The sequence below is a fragment of the Prinia subflava genome, chromosome 12, assembly GCF_021018805.1.
Source record: "Prinia subflava isolate CZ2003 ecotype Zambia chromosome 12, Cam_Psub_1.2, whole genome shotgun sequence".
Lineage (NCBI taxonomy): Eukaryota > Metazoa > Chordata > Aves > Passeriformes > Cisticolidae > Prinia > Prinia subflava.
In genome coordinates this window covers 11158976-11178811 of record NC_086258.1, presented here as the reverse complement: position 1 = coordinate 11178811, position 19836 = coordinate 11158976, and the positions used below count along the sequence as shown (strand labels likewise).

At 37.1% G+C, this 19836-nt stretch overlaps 1 protein-coding gene across 14 annotated transcripts in view; it reads right to left on the bottom strand.

Moving 5' to 3' along the window:
• Positions 1-19836, bottom strand: part of RALGPS1 (Ral GEF with PH domain and SH3 binding motif 1) — a 77618-nt gene that overhangs the window by 21274 nt on the left and 36508 nt on the right. For all 14 annotated transcript variants that reach the window (XR_010082025.1, XR_010082026.1, XR_010082023.1 and 11 more), the window contains exons 12-14: positions 12324-12461; positions 10684-10777; positions 615-682 (exon numbers count right to left, since the gene is read on the bottom strand). Coding sequence is in view for 10 of the 14 variants with exons in the window: in XM_063410274.1 (XP_063266344.1) it covers positions 615-682; positions 10684-10777; positions 12324-12461 (300 nt within the window). In the remaining 4 variants the exon portion in view is untranslated. The remainder of the gene's footprint in view (positions 1-614; positions 683-10683; positions 10778-12323; positions 12462-19836) is intronic.

The following is a 19836-nucleotide window of genomic DNA, read 5'->3' as shown; positions in this document are numbered from 1 at the left end:
CCTTGGAATTTTTACATTCACATATGGTTTTACATAATGAGACAGAAAATGGGCCATTCAGCTTCAAGAGATTAAAACGGAACAGCTTTTGAGATAATGGCTCCTATAGCAGGAAGTACATTTCACATAGCCTGACGTTTGTTTAGTGAGGTCATAGCAATAAACAGCGGATTTGTTTTTGTCAACTTAGGGATTGGTACTCTAGTTTTTCCGATGTTGCTAGAAGCTATTGTTGCTACGAATCTTTTGTCCTCCTGCTTTCCACAATGAAATTGTCTCAAATGTATATGACCACATGGAAACCTCAAAGGAAAATTTCCCGTGTTATTCACTGCATTGTTTTTTTTTTAGTGCAAGAGGGCTATTTTTTCTTCACTTATTAAATAATGATGTAAATGGAAGCATTTGTAAAAATCTCAAAATCTGACACCTGTTCCAACCCTAGCAAACACCCTGTGACATCCCTTGAACTGGAACTGCTTTTATACAAGTCAGCAATCTTTCTTTTTGACTCATGCTATTGATGTACCTTTGGGTTTTCCCATATACTTCAGTGGAGGATTTCTGTAATTAAAATAATTTCCTTACTCAAATTTTCAAATGACGTTTTATACCTGCAAGATCTTCTTTGGAGGAAACCAGTCGAGGAGAGCTGTTACCTGGCTCAATTCTTAAAGATAATCTGGAAAAACAAGTTTTTAGAGAAATTAACAAAAAAAAATCTCAATAAAATTTGAAAGAAATTGAAGAAGTAATTATTTTGGCAGTGCTAATGAGGAAATTTACTTTCTTGGAAGTCTAGTTATTTATTCTGTGATGTAACAAAACAATAATTTTTTTTTTGACGTAAATCACTACCTGTCAGAACCAAGAAAGAAACGGTGAGGAAAGTCTATGAAAGCAGAAAGAGAAATCATTATTTAATCCTCCCTCTCAGTTTAAAAATATAAGTTCGTACAGTCTTTCACCTTGGGAAAAAACCCTCAAAAAGTAAAGTAATTTAGGTACAAACCTAACATTTTTTTCCCTCTAAACATGAAAGTGAATTTACCATGTTGAAATGTGCACACAGAAATAACTATTTTGTTACTGTGACTTACAGAAAAGAAGCTTCATAGGGCAAAGTGACCAACACTTAATAGTAAAAGAAGGTAATTAGAGGAAGGTAGTATATGCCATGCTGCCTCACACTCTGTGTTTTATTATGTACTCACTCAGTCTTGTGTTCTCAGCATTCCAACAAATCTCAATCTCCCAATGCACATCACCCCTGCCATTTCTCAAATTTAGGCAGTCTTAACTTGACATTCACGGGTCCTTTGCTCTGTACCAGTCTAACAAAAAGGCATGAAGGACTATAATGTTAAGTAAATTTTAATGTAATAGGCATAAATCCAAAGGAAATAACTGCAGTCACAGCACAGCAGTGAACATGCACAAAGGTTTCTAGCTGTAGTACCCTGCTGTACACCCGAAGGAAAGGCTTTCCGACTTCAGATAAAAACATGCAAAGGAGTAGAGGAAGAAACCTATGACAGTCTTTCAAAATATCACAATTGGCTCAGCCATCACTTTCCTTATTACTCTTTATTGGCAATACCTTTCAGTTCCTTCTCTACAATATTCCAACATTATCAACTACATTTTAATGTGAAGTCAGTTAACAAAGCTATGGTCCGTTTCATGTTTTCGAATTTCTGTTCTTCAGACAGATTCTTTTAACTACCCAAAGTAATGCATTTTAAGTAGGTATTGAATAATTCCTTTCCAGACTCCTTTCTGTAAACTTGATTTCTGTGACCAGGAAGCAGTAACTTAACTCTCCTAGAGAGTTACAATAATACAAGTCAGTGCATGATTCAAATGTTGATCACATGGAAATTTCTTTCAGTATGGAAACAAGGCAAAAGAACCTAATGAAGTCTCTCCCTGTAAATAAGGCCCTGCTGTGTGAATTTATCTTCCACGTCTGTAGAAATGTTCCAGCTGCATCCCTTGTGCAGCAATTATTCTTTCATTCACTTTTAAGGCTGATCTGTTCCTCATGATGATTTAAAACTTTATGATTCCCATGCCATGAGCTTGATTTTTGCAAAGAAAAGCTTTTTAGGTTTGTTTGTTTGTTTGAATAATCTTCTGCAGAAACTGTGCCACAGATGCTATTCAGAAATTTGGGTATTAAGCCCATTTTACTGGATTAGCTCATATTTGACGAACTAAAGTCTGCAGGCAAAGCAGGCATTTCAAATTGTTTCACAGTTTTTCTCCAAATGGAAGCAGACAACCATCCTTCTGAGAACCCAACACTGTTCCACAGTTGCTAATTTCTTCTGTGTCTGTCTGTACAAGGGAGATGATACTGGTCTTTTCTCACACGTGAAAATGGCATTTTTAGTTTCTGCCAGCTTTGAGAAACTCATCTCTGAAGCTCTTTCCTTACCCTGTATCACAGAAGGTACTCAGTTTTATTAGTCCTCTGTGGCAGTAGTCACAGTTTATTTGGTCACTGTGGGAATGCTCATCTAGTAAGTCCACTGCTAAAAAGATTTGATTGCCGTTCAGTCCATGCAAGCCAATAGCTTCTTTCTTTTACAATGATGTGATTTGTAATGCATTCCTCCTGGAAATTTTTGCTCGGATAGAATAAAATGAATTTAAATCTGAATGTAAAGATAAGAGACCATATTTATTCCTAGGCATGCTGAACTAAATTGTGCTCATTAAGCAGATCCAGTCTATAATTTCAGATAACTATTTACAGAATCACATATTTTTTATAGAAAGAATGGCAGGACTACCTCACATACCTGATAAGGCCAGAATTATTTGTCTAATGTCATAATTTTTACCAACTTCATCAGCTTACTGTGTATCAAGATCCTGGATCCAGTACAACTCTTACATGTTTGAAAAACAGTACAGGTGAAATACTGCCTATGAATATGTACATCAGAGGAAGTGCTATGACCTGATAAATTTAAGGCAAGAGCATTCTTATACCTTCTTTAGTGACAAACGCGAGATCAACTTCCATGCAACTACTTGCACTATACTATTTCTCTATTTCTGTCTAAAATTATTCTTGTAAGGAAGAAAAGAGGAAGATAACAGCAGGAAGAAAGACCTAACACCTTTATGCTTTTAACAAGGTTTTAGGAAGAGGCATGCTATGATTATTATGATACCATCTAGAGAGCACGTGTCTTGTGTGCTGCACTTAGAAATTCACAAACAGAGCAACAAATGAGTCTTCAGTGCTATAAAACGAGATTACATCACTCTCAACAGGTTATCTCCCCAGAATATGTGAAAGTTAGATAATGTTGGTTATCTGTTTAATTATGCTAAACTGCACTCTGAATCTTAGCCCTTTCTAAGTCCCTGACGTCAACTTCCATGATGCCAGAATTCTGCAATGTTTCCAGGAAAACCTGAATGCAATTTATCTGTTTTCAACTTACGGAAATACAGAATGTATTAAAAGAAGAACAAATAAAAGTGAACCTAACTATATTTGGTAGATATAAAATACTCATGCTGACGTGTTACATTTAAAAGAAACTGTAAAGAAAAGGTAATATATTCTGAAAACGAGATGTCATTCTTGAGCCACCTTGTCTTCTATTCCCCCTCTCCTCCACAAGGCTGGAAACAATCAAAAACATTCCTTATTTCAAAGAAGAGATACTGACATTCAGTACAGTTTCAACCAGTGCTGGCTTGTTTGTCACCACCCAAACTCAATTTTGCAATTCCTCTGACACTCCATTTTCCATGTAACAGCACAAGTTCCACACATGCACACACATGCTCAGTGTCTCCCAAACAGGACTCATGGAGCCAGAATCTGTGGTCCCTGAGAGACTTAAAGTGATACTTTCAATAGACCAGTGCACAATTTGAGACCTGATGTGCTTACCACCAACATGCATCATCCATTTTCTCACACACCTAATGACATTCTCACAGCTGACTGTCCAATGTCATTCATTAGCATTACTTTAAATAAAAAACTACCTTGGCTCCAGCATGCCTAATAAACCACTCATAAGGCATAAAGATACTCTGTTTTGTGTTTCCCCTGTGTATCATCAGAAATTCATCTCGCAAGTCACTATATTGATTCAATATCACAGGACTGTTAGGATTTCTTTTTTGTTTCAGGAATTCTTTTCAAAAAACAAATCTTTGCTTTACCATGGTAAGGAAGCCTAGTTTTAGTGCATGGTCTAAATGCTGACATATGAAATTTCAACATTCCAAAATTATATTGCAAGTGTTCAGCTAAGAGACATGTCAGAATAAATCATAGATATCAGCCTCAGAAACTGCCTACAACAAACTGAAATTTCAAAACTGAGGAGTTAGTATTAACAATCTAAGATGAAACCAAAATTAAAAGGAAAATCTCTAGGGAAAAAAACAGCATAGAGATTTGCTGAATTAACGAATACCAATCTACCAGTGGAAATTAAGACAAAGCTTCTACAGAACAGGCACAAGAAGAGTATGTGAAGGCTTTGTTCTTGGATAGTAGAAAGATGACTGAACAATTTCTGTCATTTTTTAGCCCGATACTCAAAATATTTTCTGGAACATGTTAGGGCAGATGTGCTCTGGAAAGTAAGATGGACCTCTATTTCAACCTAATTTTAAATAACACTCTGTTACTGGGCCATACAGCTCATTTTAGAATAAGCTTCCTGGCAAGCAGGAAAAGAAGAACCTAATATAATGCAGAAAATAAAACAGTGAGTCAGTCTTGAACACAGTTCTCTCTCATGAAAGCATGCTCTCCAGTACAGGATGGAACTATTGCTAGGACAGTACAGCCCCTGTTAATCAATTTTTCTTATATCAAGCAAGTGAACAAAGATAAAGAATAGTTTTACACAGAAGTTTAGCTGCTCTATAAGGAGGCTGAACAAAACTTACTCATCTTTGCTGAAACAAGGATGATGTTAGTCGCAACAAAGCAGTGCAGTCCTCAAAGCTGTCCTTTAGGTCATTTTGGACCATTATCCGCGTACCGAACAAGATGGGTCTGGCATATTTGGAACATTCTGGGCTGTCCGTCTAGCATTTAAACAGTGGGTCCTGTGACAGTAGGTCAAGCGACAGTAGGTTGCTGGAAGCTTCTGCTGGAAGGATACTGTCCGCAAGCATCCCCCAATATTTTCCTGCAGAGGTTGCAGCCCATGGCTTGGAAAGGTGCACTCTTCACTGGGAAACACCTGGTTGGATAACTGGGCCCAGAGAGTGGTGGGGAATGGTGTCACATCCAGCTGGGGCCAGTCCCTAATGGGGTTCCCCACGGCTCAGTCCTATTTAATGTCATTGTTAATGATCTGGACAAGAAGATCAAGTGCACTCTTGGTAAGTTCATTGATGACACTAAGTTGGATGGGAATGCTGATGTGCTGGAGGGTCAGAATGCTCTGCAGAAGGATCTGGACAGGCTGGATTGATGGGCTGAGATCAACACAGCAAAGTGCTGGTTCCTGCAGTTCAGTTACAACAACCCCATGCACTGCAATAGGATGGGAAAGAGTGGCTGGAGAGTGGCCCAGAAGAAAGAGACCTAGGGGTGCTGGTCAACAGCAGCTGAATATAAGCTGGTGTATGCTCAGGTGGGCAAGAAGGCAAATGGCATCCTGGCTTGTATCAAAAGTACTGTGGCCAGCAGAACTAGGGAAGTGATTGCCCCTCTGTACTGGTGAGGCCAAACCTTGAATCCTGGATTCAGCTCTGGAAAGCTCACTGTAGGAAAGACACTGAGGCACTGGAGCATGCCCAGAGAAGGGCAACGAAGCTGGGAAAGGATCTAAAGGATGTCATATGAGGAGTGGTTCAGGGAGCCGGTGGGGCTTAGCCTCGAGAAAAGGATGCACAGGGGGGACCTTCTCTACAACTCCCTGACTGGAGGGTACAGCCAGCTGGGGGGTCGGCCTCTTCTCTCAGGAAACCAGCAACAGGTCAAGAGGGAATGGCCTCAAACTGTGCCAGGGGAGGTTCAGGCTGGACATCAGGAAGAATTTCTCCACAGAAGGAGTTGTCAGGCATTGGGAAGGGCTGACCAGGGAGGCAGTGAAATCATCATCTCTGCAAGCGATGATCCCAGTAACTGGATGTGGCACTCAGTTTACTTAGTCTAGCTGACAAGGTGGTGATCTCTCTCAGGTAAAGCAAAGTTCCACACGCATTCATCACAAGAATTCCTATCGACAAATCTGGTCAAGGTATAAAGGTTGAAATTGATGATCTTGGAGGTCTTTTTCAACCTTAGTGATTCCATGCTTCCATGATTCTATTTTGTGGCTGTGGAAGAGGCAGTCAAGCCACAATTACAGCTAGTGAACCACGTGGCCACTGGATCACTATGAATTGCAGACTAACAGTGAAGGTTTTCTTCCGCCTGGGAGGCTTACTGAAGATGAAATGCAACCAAGGTTCAATGTTACAAGTACTAATGTAAGTACTAATACTTAATGTAAGTACTAAGCACCTGCCATTTCATTCCTGTTCCCATGGGACTGGAACTAATATGGTATAGCTAGGACTTCTATAGCATCAGCACTGCTAAGTATAGCCTTTTAATTGCCTATGAATTTCTCTTTAATGTTTTCCTATAGCATTTTGCCTATCTGAGCCAAAATTTGAACTGATTTTTCTGTAAGTCAACTTATTACTATATTGCTTAATATGCTCTGAAGAACCAAATTAAAGGCATAGATAGAAGCCTGATTGTCCTGTCCTGTCCAGACAGATAATACTGTAGTACAAATAACAGTCTTCAAATTGGTTTCACTCAAGAAACAACTGTGAGAATACAAGACCTGACCTAAAGATGCCAAAAGGTCTGGAAAAAAAAATTATAGGAATGGCTGCAACGTATGTCTGGTTAGGAGAGGATGTGGCATTGTGCCACGACGTTACATACTGCTAAAACTGAGCAGCTTCTGCAGAAAACACTATACGGGCTGACCAAGAAAGATCTGTTATTTTTAGGATATGACATCATTGTCAAGGGTTTTCTGGAGCATTCCTGCTTGCTGACAAGCACAAACCTAAAGGAAGCAGTTGGACTGGCAAAAAAAAATTGTAGAGAAAAGCTTTGTTTATATAAAGTGGCTGCCATATTTTCCTTTCCAGCGTAATTGAGGTTCTCATTTGGCAAAATGTGTGTTGGGATTCTGCCAATACATTTTAGGACAACTATCTACGCGTTTCTCCCTGACAGCTTGGTACTGAGATAGTTCTGTTCTTCATGCCAAAGGTCACACATACCTCTCTGCAGAGAGCACTAATGCTGTCCCTGGCTCAAAAAGAGCAGTCACTGCAAAGAAAAAGACGGAAGAGATTCTTATGCACTCTAAAAACTTAGTACTCTCCGCATTTGTAAGGCTTACAGTTTCTTCTGTCATGGGACCAGAAAATGCAATGAAACTAAAGATCCTTTAAGGGAAACTGAGAGGAAAATGTGAGATCAAATACTGAAAACAAAATCCAAAAACTTCTTACCATGTGCAAAAAATGGAAGAGGAATGAGTTTGCTTTAAGGGTAGATATGATGAGTTTTGATGAATTTAAATTAATTTAAAAAATATTTAAAGTTTTATTCTGATGAAACAAACATGTTAGAAAAAAATCAAAATTCTCCAACGTATATAAGCTGTAGCAATTTTCCTGCAGTAAGAATCAAATATTTCCCTCTTTTTAATACCTTCTGTGACTTTAGTCTAGTTTTTCCTTGCCACAGTGAAGCCTGGAAAGAAAACCACTAAATTTGATTGAATTAATCTCACAAATAACTAAATCCAAAGAAAAAATATTAAATTATCTTTAAGATATATCAATTATCTTCACGCATTATCAGCAAGGTTGCTGCTAATGTTATATTAATATTCAAATTTAAAATGTAATTACTTTTAATTTTTACAAATATTATGTTATCATTACGCTTATGGAAAACACTTGTGTAATTAATTTTTTCTGAAATAGTACAGTTCATGAAAGCTGGTGTATACATGGTGTCAACACTGTTGCATCATCAGGAAACTCCATCTAAAAATCAAATTGAACAATATGAACAGTTTTTTTAATCCAATCCAGGGGTTGTAAAGCCTCTACTAACTACAGTTCTTCACCTTTACCAATGACTACTTTGTTTGATTTTTCTGTCTTCACAACTTTAATGAAGCACAGAAGCATGTGGGAAATTAGTAAATAATGACCATTTGTTAAATTTCAACACTGAGATTTAGATCTCAGACTACCCTTAGCAAAAGTCTTGGACTGCTTGACCTTTCCAAAGGCTGTGTGCACTGCTCATGATCAATGTGCATCTCTTGCACAATGTATCTGTGTGTGAAACATATACAATATAATGAAATTGAGTAAAGGAATAATTTACACATTCTAGCATCAGTACTCAGGCAAGAATTCTAATTCCATGGAGCAGATAAATTTTGCTATGAAAACCTTAAACACTTTCTTTTTTTTCCAAATTATTTTTCTACAGAAACATCACTACTCTTAGTATCTGTGATCAACCCAATGCAAAAGCACAAATATCTCAAATCATCACCAAGCACAAGCTTTTGCAGTGAATGCCCAGAGCTTCTTTTGCGGAAGTTTAGCCTAAGTAAGGGGACAAATTTTAGACATTTTATCTCTATTTGAAGTATGCCCTAATAATACTTTGAAAAGTTCCAAAAGAACACTTTGTCTAAATACTTTTACTTTTAGAACTACTCTCTCAGGGTAAGCAAAGTTCCACATGCATTCATCACAAGAATTCCTATCGACAAATCTGGTCAAGGTATATAATCCTGCATGCCCAGCAACTGAAGCGGAGCTCAGAGGAACAGCTGGAGTTACCACTAACTGCAGCTACATCCAAAATCGAAAAGACAAATTGTCTGATTCATGTTATGCTAAAACATCAGTTGTTTTGTCTGCTATGATGACACCTTTTTTCCCATCTCAGCAGGAGGTTGCATCTGTATGCCAGCAGTGTCAGCACTAATTGCAGAAAAATGTAAATGGTTGGTGCAGGTCACTCTTCATATGCATGTGTACATGCCCCCACATTGGTAATGCAGAGTCTTCTGATTACTGATTATGCTCTTTTCACAAACACTAACTGGGAGCCTTCACTTCATTAACTGATCAGGTTTCAACTTAAAATTATTTAATTATATGTCTCACTACTCCAAATAAGAAGAGGTTCCACAATTCCACTACTCTGATAGTTGCAAACCATATTTCAAAATTTGGCTTCTAAAATTTTCTATGTATTTTATCATTGTGATATCATTTCAGTTTCATTTAAATTTCTTTTTACCCTCCCCATTTTCTTCCAGCTGTGTTTATACACAGTGATTCTCTTACCTAAACTTCTCCTTTCCTAGGCTAAGACCCAACCTAGTTCTTTATGTCTGGTGTTACAAGATAGATTTTATTCATCTGATTGCACCAGCATTTATTTAAACCTTCAAGCATGCAAGCACGTATGGCCAGAATTGCATACAATGTATTCTACATACTCCATGTAAGTTCTCACCAGCTTCTTCTGAAGCAGTATAAACAATTCTATTTTTTCATAGAAACACTATATTTGATGGGCAGTAGAAATGAATTAGTCCTTTCATAGCGATAACTCACTTGTGACAGCTATCTACTGATCAACATAATAAACTAATGTTAGAACAATAATTCAACATTTCGGGGTTTGTGTCACTATCATTTTAGTCATCAGATTCTTCCTTTGTGATATCCAAACCACCTTCTATTTCAATGAACCCTTCCATCACTGTTTTATTAGCATACAGTCTAAGTACACATAAATTCTGAGACAAAGTTCTTAACTGAAGTATTTAACAAAACTGGTAACTTAAAACGGTTAACTGGTATTTAACAAGATTGGTTTTAAGGAAGTTCATTACCAACCTTGCTCTCTAAAACATATGCTAAAATATTTTATACTTGCATTGTATTATTGAACATATGTTTACTTTGAATACTTCAAATTCTGCTCACCCAAATAGTTACTCTATTTGTCAATAGCTAATTTTATAGTATTGCATCTGGCTTGGTTGAGCTGTTTAAAACCTTGGTTCCTTAGCCTATGACTTAGTTTGCAAGTTCTTTCAGAATTACTGTCCAGGCATTATCACTTCCTTTAACTAGAGCACATTCACATATTGACTGATGTGGTCTCTGGTGTCTGCTTCAACCCTCTGTGTGGGTTAACTCTTCTCCAGGTCTTTTGTAAACATTGCTTTAGCACGCTTAAACCCCCAAATTGTAAGTATTAACTTACTGAAAATAATAACTTGAAATTGGTAGATGTTCTTAATGTATTATTCATAATACCACTGAGTCAATGCTGGACATGTTGGAGATGACTTTGTTGTTACTGAACAAAATTCCCAGAACACAATCATAATGTAACAGAATAAAGACTAGATCTTCATCTACTCTGACCTGTTACTTTCCACTAGTATATTCCACTTTGTAAATCTGCTTGTAGTCATAAAGAAAGACTGTCATTCTGGATTTTACTTGGAAGACACACTCCAAAACATCTTCAGCCAAGGGCTTTTTGTTCAGCTCTTAATAAAACTAATGACTAAGTAATCTTTCTGTTAAATTTCCCAATGCCTGAAGAAAAGAACTTACTTGTAATTGTCATCTTCTACGAATTTCTGAAGTTCTTCGATGTAACGGACAGACTTCAAATACTTTTGCACATGGGGAAGTGTTATGAGATGATCTGTGGAGTGTTCAAACAAACAAAAACCATTAACATTTATGCCGTCCAAAATTATTATTTTTTCAGGGTTTTTTTTCTGTTTCTTAGGATACGTTCATGGAAACAGAATTTGAACCTCCCTACAAAATAAATTGGGCAGAAATACTACTTTGACTCTAAAAAGGTATTAAAGACTTGATTGAGCTAAACTGGTGTTCTCAGTTGGTAAAGAAAATACAGGTGCTGTTTATCATCGTGTAAGCTGGTGGATTTTATCAGATGCTGTCTCATAGGTGGAAAACTTAAAAGTTGTTAAACAGTTAATTAGTAATTACAATGCTGAACACAAAGAATGAAAGATACTAAGTTCAGAATAACAGAAAAACCTCTTGACAGGTGGTACATGGACAGGAACATGCCTTGTAGTACCTAAGTTAACTTTTGTGCTCTTGTAAAGGTAACTGTTTTAAAGGTACCCATTAGCACAGAATAGTGTATCAAGGCCATATTTTAATTTTCATCTTGATTTTAACAAATGCACTCAAAATTCCTGCATAGCACTGCAGGGAGCTACCAAAATTGTAAAAAGGAACGGGTCAATGAAATAATGAGGTTTCTTTGTCATCCAAAGTATTCAGAGATAAAATGAAACTCACAATAAGAAAATCGCACCCAAATAATCTAGCTATTCAGAATCATATATTATTATGACTAGTTCCTACCTTTAAATACTTTGAAATACTGAAGCTGACAAAAAAGGATAAGGGCTGGATACTTAAGCATACATAGTTAACATCTCACCTTGTTTTATCACAATCTAACAAACTTTTTTTTGTAAGCTCTCCAAAACTGCAGCCTTTAAATTTTCTGAATTTGATTGTTAAGCTGCACTCAAGGCTTTTCAGCTTGTTACATGTTTAAGCAATGCAAAGTCATGCTAAGTCACCAAGAGTACACTGAGTATTCAAGACACCAAAACCAGTACATTTCTTGATATACAGCTTCACTAACAGGCTAAAATCCTGTTAACAAAATCAACAACCTCTCATTTTCCTGACTTCATCCAGGAGCAACATATGTGCAAAAGCTTAGCACAGTTGAACAACTGCTGTACAGACTGAAATACTTGTATTTCATTTTGTAAATATATCGCCAGGATGCTAACAACAAAATGATAACTAAATGGACACATTCCACACTCTAGACATCGTAGCTACTGCAAAGTAGAGGAAAGAGATTAAGATAATTCTCTCTGATTGCCTCTGGTGGAAATAGTATATAAGCCAAATGTAATATCTGGACTTGACAGTATGTCATTTGTATACCAAATGTAACAGTAAACTCTACACAATCTCTGTTACAGCTCTTACAATTTAGAATACATGTTTATCTGCCCAATTTTCTCATAAGACTGAGGCTATACAGAAGTGGCAGCTACATCACTTACTAGTGTTCAACTCTACCAACATTAGCCTCTTGTGGTCCCTCAGGGCCAAAATCTGTTTCCACCATTTCACACTAAAGAAATTTCAGTTAAGACTTGATAGGCATAACAAAATTTACCAACCATAGTTGCAGGATACTTGCAGATCAGCTATTATTCGGAGAATATTGTTCATTTGATTGGATCTTTGTTCATTCTCCATTATGCTGTCTGAAGCAGGATATGCAGAATCAATGTAGATTAAATCCAAGAGATAAATTCCTGAAACAAACAAATCAGTGAACCAATTGATGTAGTGTTTCAAACACAAACAGTTGCATAATTTTTAATTAATATAGCAGTTAGAAGCTGTTTACCCCCACTGTGGTCTGGGTCCACTAAACAAAGGAGAGCCTGGGATTTGCATTTTGAAAAATTCCATAATTACTGCCTGAGTTCTATGACACCCCTTAAAAAGATAGAAAAGCTTACAAACACTGAAAAGAGTGAGAGCTGCCCCAGTCAGTGGTGCTGACAGTTGGGGGACACAATGCTGCTGGCTCCCATGACCAGAGACCACTGCAATGCTTCCTATGTCTGCCACCAGTGTGGAAGATCTCCATTAACTTTTCTGCCCTGAGACTTAGGAATACTTTACAGAAATCCCTTGCAAGACTTCTTCTCACTCAGGCTGAGCTTGCTACATTATCTGTCTTTTCAAATCTCAGCCATCTTGACCAGTATGTTGCTCATTGGATCACACTGTGTTATGTCCAGCATTAGACAGACTGCAATACCTAATTTCTTCACATTTTTACCTTATTCATTTATGCATTCTAGAAAAGCCTTACACTGCTTAGGGAAGAATGAATGAAGAAATCATATGACCTGTCACTGAAAAGTGAAGAGACAAACAGGTGGCAACAAGCCAGAACAAATTCAGTTTGTTATAAACTGTTAAATGCTTTGCTTGGAAACCATACGACCATAATTAAACCGTCTCTCAAGTCCCCAGCAATCTGTGAATTTGGACTACGAAGAGCCATATATGCCCATTAGACCCACTGACTTCATAAATAGGAGAGTGCTCCAGTGACCAAAGGTAATTAAATAATCCCACCAAAACCAAAAGGGACATTTAGCCTTTGTACATGAGTGGAATAGAGCTGGATTAACAACTGAACAACATACAAACCAACATGAATTTCCAGTCATTCTGCAGTTAAAACTTAGAAATCAGGTCAAGATTTACAGTCTAATTTAACTTGTGTCAAGTGGCACATGAAAACGTTGTTAACTATGGATGTAAAAATTCTATTTTCTCACAGCCTCTACATTGCAAAATGCCTTATGGCAGCCTGGGTCAAGGCCATTTCCAGCTATTTTAAACAAGTCTGCAGCTATTCTCATTGATATTAAAGGTATAAACATACTTCCACTCTGTATCAGTGGTTGTAAGCATTTTTTCAGGACAAAGAATCTATTTTCCAGGACAACATACAGATGAGGACCAACAAGGTATACAAGCACCAAAAAGGATGAAAGTGCATTAGGCAAGGCCCTGTAAATTCCAAATAAAGGTGTAAGGAAATGGGCTTTTGGTAGGTAGTGGGGTGCAGGAAGAAAAAACACAAACTGACAGATGTCAAAAAAAATTAAACTTAATTGACTAGACTATAAAAGAACACATTTTTTGTAATTACACATCAAGCTACACCTTTCCCCTATTGTTTCTCTCCCTCTCTTTCTTTAAAGCAAGAAGGATAATTAGGTTTTTATGATTTTTTTTTTAAATCTGGGCAGTGATATTTTAAACTCTTTTCTATATATGATGTGATAGTAGGCATAGATAAGAATTAGTTTATTCTATGCAGAGGAATGACAAAATTATTCCCTTCAGAACAAGACTTCAAGACCCGTTTCTCAAAGGAAAGCCTCAGGGCTGCCCCATGCCAAAGCAAACACACAGCACTAGCTTTTCAAACTTTGGCTCACATTTGTGCTACTGTGCACTGAAAAAAGCTAGGATGTGCGGCCATCGGGATATTTTCCAGAGGGTGAGCTCATGGGCAGCTTCTTCCGCAGACAAGTATCCTTTTCCAGTGATACTCACATTTCTCCACTGTCACCAGAACTAAGTTTGCAGCTGGATATTGTATGCAGAAACAGTGTTCATTAGTTTATGGTCCTATGGAAGTACCAACACATGCTAAGGAAAAGCACTGCCAAATAATCCAGGACTACATTTATTAATGAAAATCACTCTGTGTAAAGGGGACCAATTATTTTTCAGTTGGCAAAAGAAAACCAAACGTGTAACACCAAGCTTTTAAACTTCTACTGGAGAGATCAAAGCAGTAATATTAGTAACAGTTTAAAGACAGGAAAACACTAGTATGGCAAAAAAGTGAACTACAAATGCTGCAGTCAATGCCACCCAGATAGCACATTTTGAGTGTTCCATCCACCAGACAACAATTTCCAAGGCTAAATTTTACTGAAAAAAAATTTATGCAGAACTGCAGTGTTCAGCAGGATACACACTTAAGTCTGTATACTCATGTCTTGATTTACAGTTAAGCTTCTCCTATTATTTTCTTTATTCAATACTCAAGGCTTCTGAGAAGGTAGCACGGAGGCAGACAATAAATAAGCATACTTTGGAGTTGATGGGTACTAACAAAGAGGTCTTAAGAAAAATACTCTCAACCCTTTGAAAATCATTGGTTATTCAGCTTCACTCAGTTCTGAAGAACACAGTTCTGAGCTGCAGCATGTAAGCTTTAAAATGTTCATGAACTACGGTGTGCAATTTGTTTCTCATTAAGAAAGACTGACATAACATGCTATGAAAGACAAAACACTTTCAGTCAAGTAAATCACATGTATAAACTTTTGAGAAAAGCTGGGCAGGTATTACTTTAAATAGCAGTAACAGAAACAGAGAAAAACCCATCTTTTAAGGCATTTGCCTGCAAGTTAGAAAGCCCGGTTCAAGTTTTCTGTTCTGTCACAGATTTCTTTGACCTGAGCAGCTCCATTTATTCTTAACAATTCAGAATTTCAAGTCTCTTTGGGGATTTATGACAATTTGTAGGCATAAGGTGCAATCCAAAACTTACAGCACCCACAAAACTGTTTCACAAATACACGCTGTTGCAAAACTGATTATAAAAAAATCTGTGTGGATAAAGACTGAAAACTTGCATCATTATCAACTGTGTCTTTTTTACTTTTTACTTTTTTTTAACTTTTTTTATAATGAATATAAAACTATACTGTAAAATAGTGGGGTTAACAAACCAAAAATTAGGTGGTTAAACCACACCACTACTGCACACTTGATATACACTTTCATGCATAGTGCTCTGTTAAGGGTCTGTGCAATTCTACAAACACAAGTAAGCTAGGAAACAGCTGCTGTATGATATTTTTGTCAGCCAGACAGTCACTACTTTGCAACAAAAAATAATTAGCTCGTAAAGTATTTCACACTAGCCTGGGGACTTTGATTCATTATTCTTAGGTAGCATTTTCATCAAGTACTATAATAAACTATCACATTTATTTGGTAAATTGTACTATACTGTGAAAACCACAAACACATGCTGTAAAAGGAGATTAAAAAAAAGTTAAAATGTTTTAATGAACAATTTAGTCCCCTACTTACAATCATGTACACTTCTAAAGATATTCATAGCCCCTGAATGCACATATGCTGCCATGTAACACAGATGCCTGAGCATAGAGCATTCCTTCAGTACAGGAAGCAGGGTCTGAAAGATACACAGTAACTGGCACATATAACAGAAGAGAATCTATGGGAAGTAATTATTTTCCATTTTTGCTCCTCACAAATTGAATAATGACACTAGTTTGATAGGGGAGCCAGAAGAGACAAGGATATGTTTCCAATTTGTAGTCAACTATATTTATAAAAGCATTTTCCTACATACAGTAGTGTGGCTGTATTGCACTAAACAAAGCAGAGGACAGAGGGACAGTAACTTATCAATTAACTATGCAGTAGAAAATCCAAATTACTACAGTCAGCAGTTTGTAAAACCAAAGACACCACTGTTAGGAGATTAGCTCATAGGCAAAAAAGCCAGCTGTTTTGTGGTATCGCTGGTTTCAAGAAGACTGGATATTTTCCATGGATTAAGAGCTGGAAAAATTGTCTACAAAACCGAATGCATATACTGGTTAACCTTGGTAAGATTCAGAATACTCTAAAAAAAAGCTGAAGACAAACCTTTGCTAAGGCAACTCCGTGTGATTTGTAACATACAGAAATCTATTCATTATAAGATGTCTCAAGAGAGACTTTACACATTTACGACATGGTCCCATGGATGGCCATCAAGGTGATTACACAATTGGAAAGCTCGTCATACGAAAAAAAGGCTAAAGAAATTGGGTTTGTTCAGCTTAGAGAAGTGAAGGAGCAGGAAGGGAACCTAACTGCTCTTCCATTAGCTACAGAGCAGTTACAGCGAATATGGCAATACTCTCTCCAGAGTGATGGCAACAGGTCAAGAAGTGATGGTGGGAGGGGCATTCTATCTGCATATAAGCAAATTTCTTCTCTGCAAATACACTTAAATATTGAAATAGGTTTCCCAGAGGAGGATGGCAATTTCCCTTGTTGGAAATATTCAACATATGGCTTGACAGGACATTGGATAACCTAATTATGGCCCTGCTTTCCACAGAAGGTAGACCAGATGATCTCCAGGGGTCTTGTCAAGACACAACTCTACTGTTCTACAACAAGTCTGATAAAAGTGCTAGCCTATACCTCCATATCTATTACTGAAGGGGAGTTTGGAGTACAGCAGTTATATGGACTAATTTGCTGCAGCAGGAAGGCTCTATATGTACAAGCAGACAATGGACCCTGATTTCAAATGTGAATAAAGCAAGTACTTCAAACAATCTCTTTTATCATGAGATATAAGCAAAATTCACCTTATAGAAATGTAGATCTAGAGAGGTTGCCTTATTTTGGCTCAAACTGCCTCAGTAACATAAACTAACAAAATTAAAATTTGATGTTGATCCCATTGTCTTTTCTGAGCAACCTCACCATATTCAACTACTGGAATCAATCATCCCACATTTGTCACTGCAGCAATGAAGCCCAATATAGAAAAACAGATCAGTAAGTGCAGCAAAACCCAAGCAACTTTCAAACGAAAATAGCAGTTTGTGAAAGAAAATGTTACGAAGAACTCAACTGGAATTACGTTCAAGAAGTTTTACCACAAATCATCTCTGACTGCTTCAAATAATTTTGTTATGCAAAATGATTTGAAGCAGTCTGCAACAGGCTACTGCAACAGGCTAAAAAACTCTGAGGCTGTCTGGAGCTTTCTACCAAAGCTTTCCTCCCAAACAAATCAGATTTTCTCTAGAATACTATCAAATATTTTTTTTCAGTTTTCCCCCAAACCCAGCTATTTCCTAATACTTTCCCCATGAATCAGGAAAAATACATTACAGGAGATTAAGTGCTTTAAGAGTGATGCATTTTAACATTTTTAAATATATGCTATCCAATGTCAGAAAGCAGAAAATGCTTCAAAAAAGACTGCAGGAAAAAGGCAAAGGTATAATAGCTGTTTTCCAGATGTTGCTTCCCTTCAGCAGCAAGTGGTGGTTAGGGACTTCCTGAGACAGATCTTATATAAACACTTTTGGGTTTAAGTCTGGGTGGTAACTTTTCTTTACCATGTTTTTTCTCTGGATCCATCCATTTTTTTCTTTTTCCTGCTATTCCTACAAAACCACTTTTCCTTTCTTAACTTTTGGATTTGAAAGATCTTGTGGCAAATGAATCCAGCAATTGAACTGCGATCTGGAAAAACAATCTGTTTAATTTCTCAAAATTTACCTTTTTAAGACTGGCACATTCTTATCTCTTTCTGCTTACTTTGAAATTCTGATCACTGACTCAAAGTTAATTTCTATGACCAGATGTTTTATAGTATTTTCATTCATTCTCAAAGCCAAGTCTTTCAAACCACTCCTTGCCAACTGCACTACCCTGCTGAAGACAACTGTCAGACTTCACAGCCAGAAATAACCGGATGTTAGTACCTTTCTGCTAAAAGGATGTTTTATTCTCTAATCACAGACTTTAATGCAAGCTGATCACCAAGATTCTCAGTATGAAGGCCAAATCAACCATGGAATTTTTGCAAATCACATCATTCAGCCTAAAGTGTCTTAAAAAACCAGAGAACTGCTCTTCTTCACAGTATTACAGATCCAAGGAAAAGGTACGCCCATTTGGTCCAATCAGAATGGCCCCACAAAGGCACATCCCATTTTTCCTCTTCAGTCCTCCTCAAAGCGCAAATACCTAATGTTATTCAAACAGTTCAGCTATGCTACAAACACCTAGCACATCCAAATAAAAGCTCCCTGTCATCTATCAAGTCGTCACAAGTTTTCTTTTTCCACGTAGACAAAACTGCAACAGCTTGAAGAAATAAGCTTTGTCATATGCTATTTGGAATGACCCATACACCAAAGCTTACAAGAACAGCTTATTTAGACAGCTCTTAAGAGACAAAAAACCACTCAGTACTTAATCAAAAGGCTGATCTGTGTAAAAGTATGTTTCTTGTTCAGCTAAGAGGACAGTCAAAGAAACAGAGTTTGGCAATTTTTGATTATTCAATTTTTTTATTTATAACATAGTTACCTATAAGTGAATGCTAATGACTAAAGAATACACCACAAGAGAAGTCTCTAGGCTCCTTCACTGAGTAAAAATTTTAGGCATTTAATTGCACTTATTTAAGTGCCCTAAAATCAATGGACCTGAACTATATGTTAAAGAGCTTAAAAGCGGTTATGGATACTTTATAAATATGGGCCTAAATAAACAACCTCATCCTTGAAAAAATAGTTTTTTTCAAGAACCTTGATGCTGCAGGGCATAACTTCAAGATAGAAACCTGTATTTTCCTACAAAAGCAAATACTCTAAAACCGTTCATTTTAAAATGAAAACTAAATACTCCACTCAAGTAGTAATCTAGTTAGAGAATCACCTATCTAGCTCTGCAAGTAAGTGGACAATCTGATCAGGAAACGACAACAGGAAACAACCACTAATATCCTGACGAACACTCATGGCAACCCACTCCCTTTGCTCTTCCTGCTCCCACTTCCCTCAGCTCTGTGTATCCTAGGCTGAAAAAGCACCTTGGGAAGGAAGGAGTGTGAGTCCTACACATGTTGAAAGGAAGTTTAATGGGAATATTGCTAAATCTATCAAAAAATAACAGAATTATCACCTTCTGGTTCTACTAAGCCAGCTTTTTCAGTAGAAAACTGCTACACTGGAAAAGCTTTGGACTGCTTTAATCCCAAGCAACCAGACTATGCTCCTAACAAGCACTGAAATGGCCACTTCAGTCAGTAGTCCTCTCTCTTTAGAATAGAATGCAATAAGCTTTTGAGTTAAAATAGAAAATAATTAACATAACATTAAGTTGAAGGCATCACAGGCCATATAGGAAAGGGACAAAAAACTTAATTAGCCTAAAGCATATTGAATGGATAGTGTAATATAGTTAGATGTGGGGTTTCTTCTGACATTCACTTTTACAATGGAAATAATTTATCATTATAGTAACAACTGC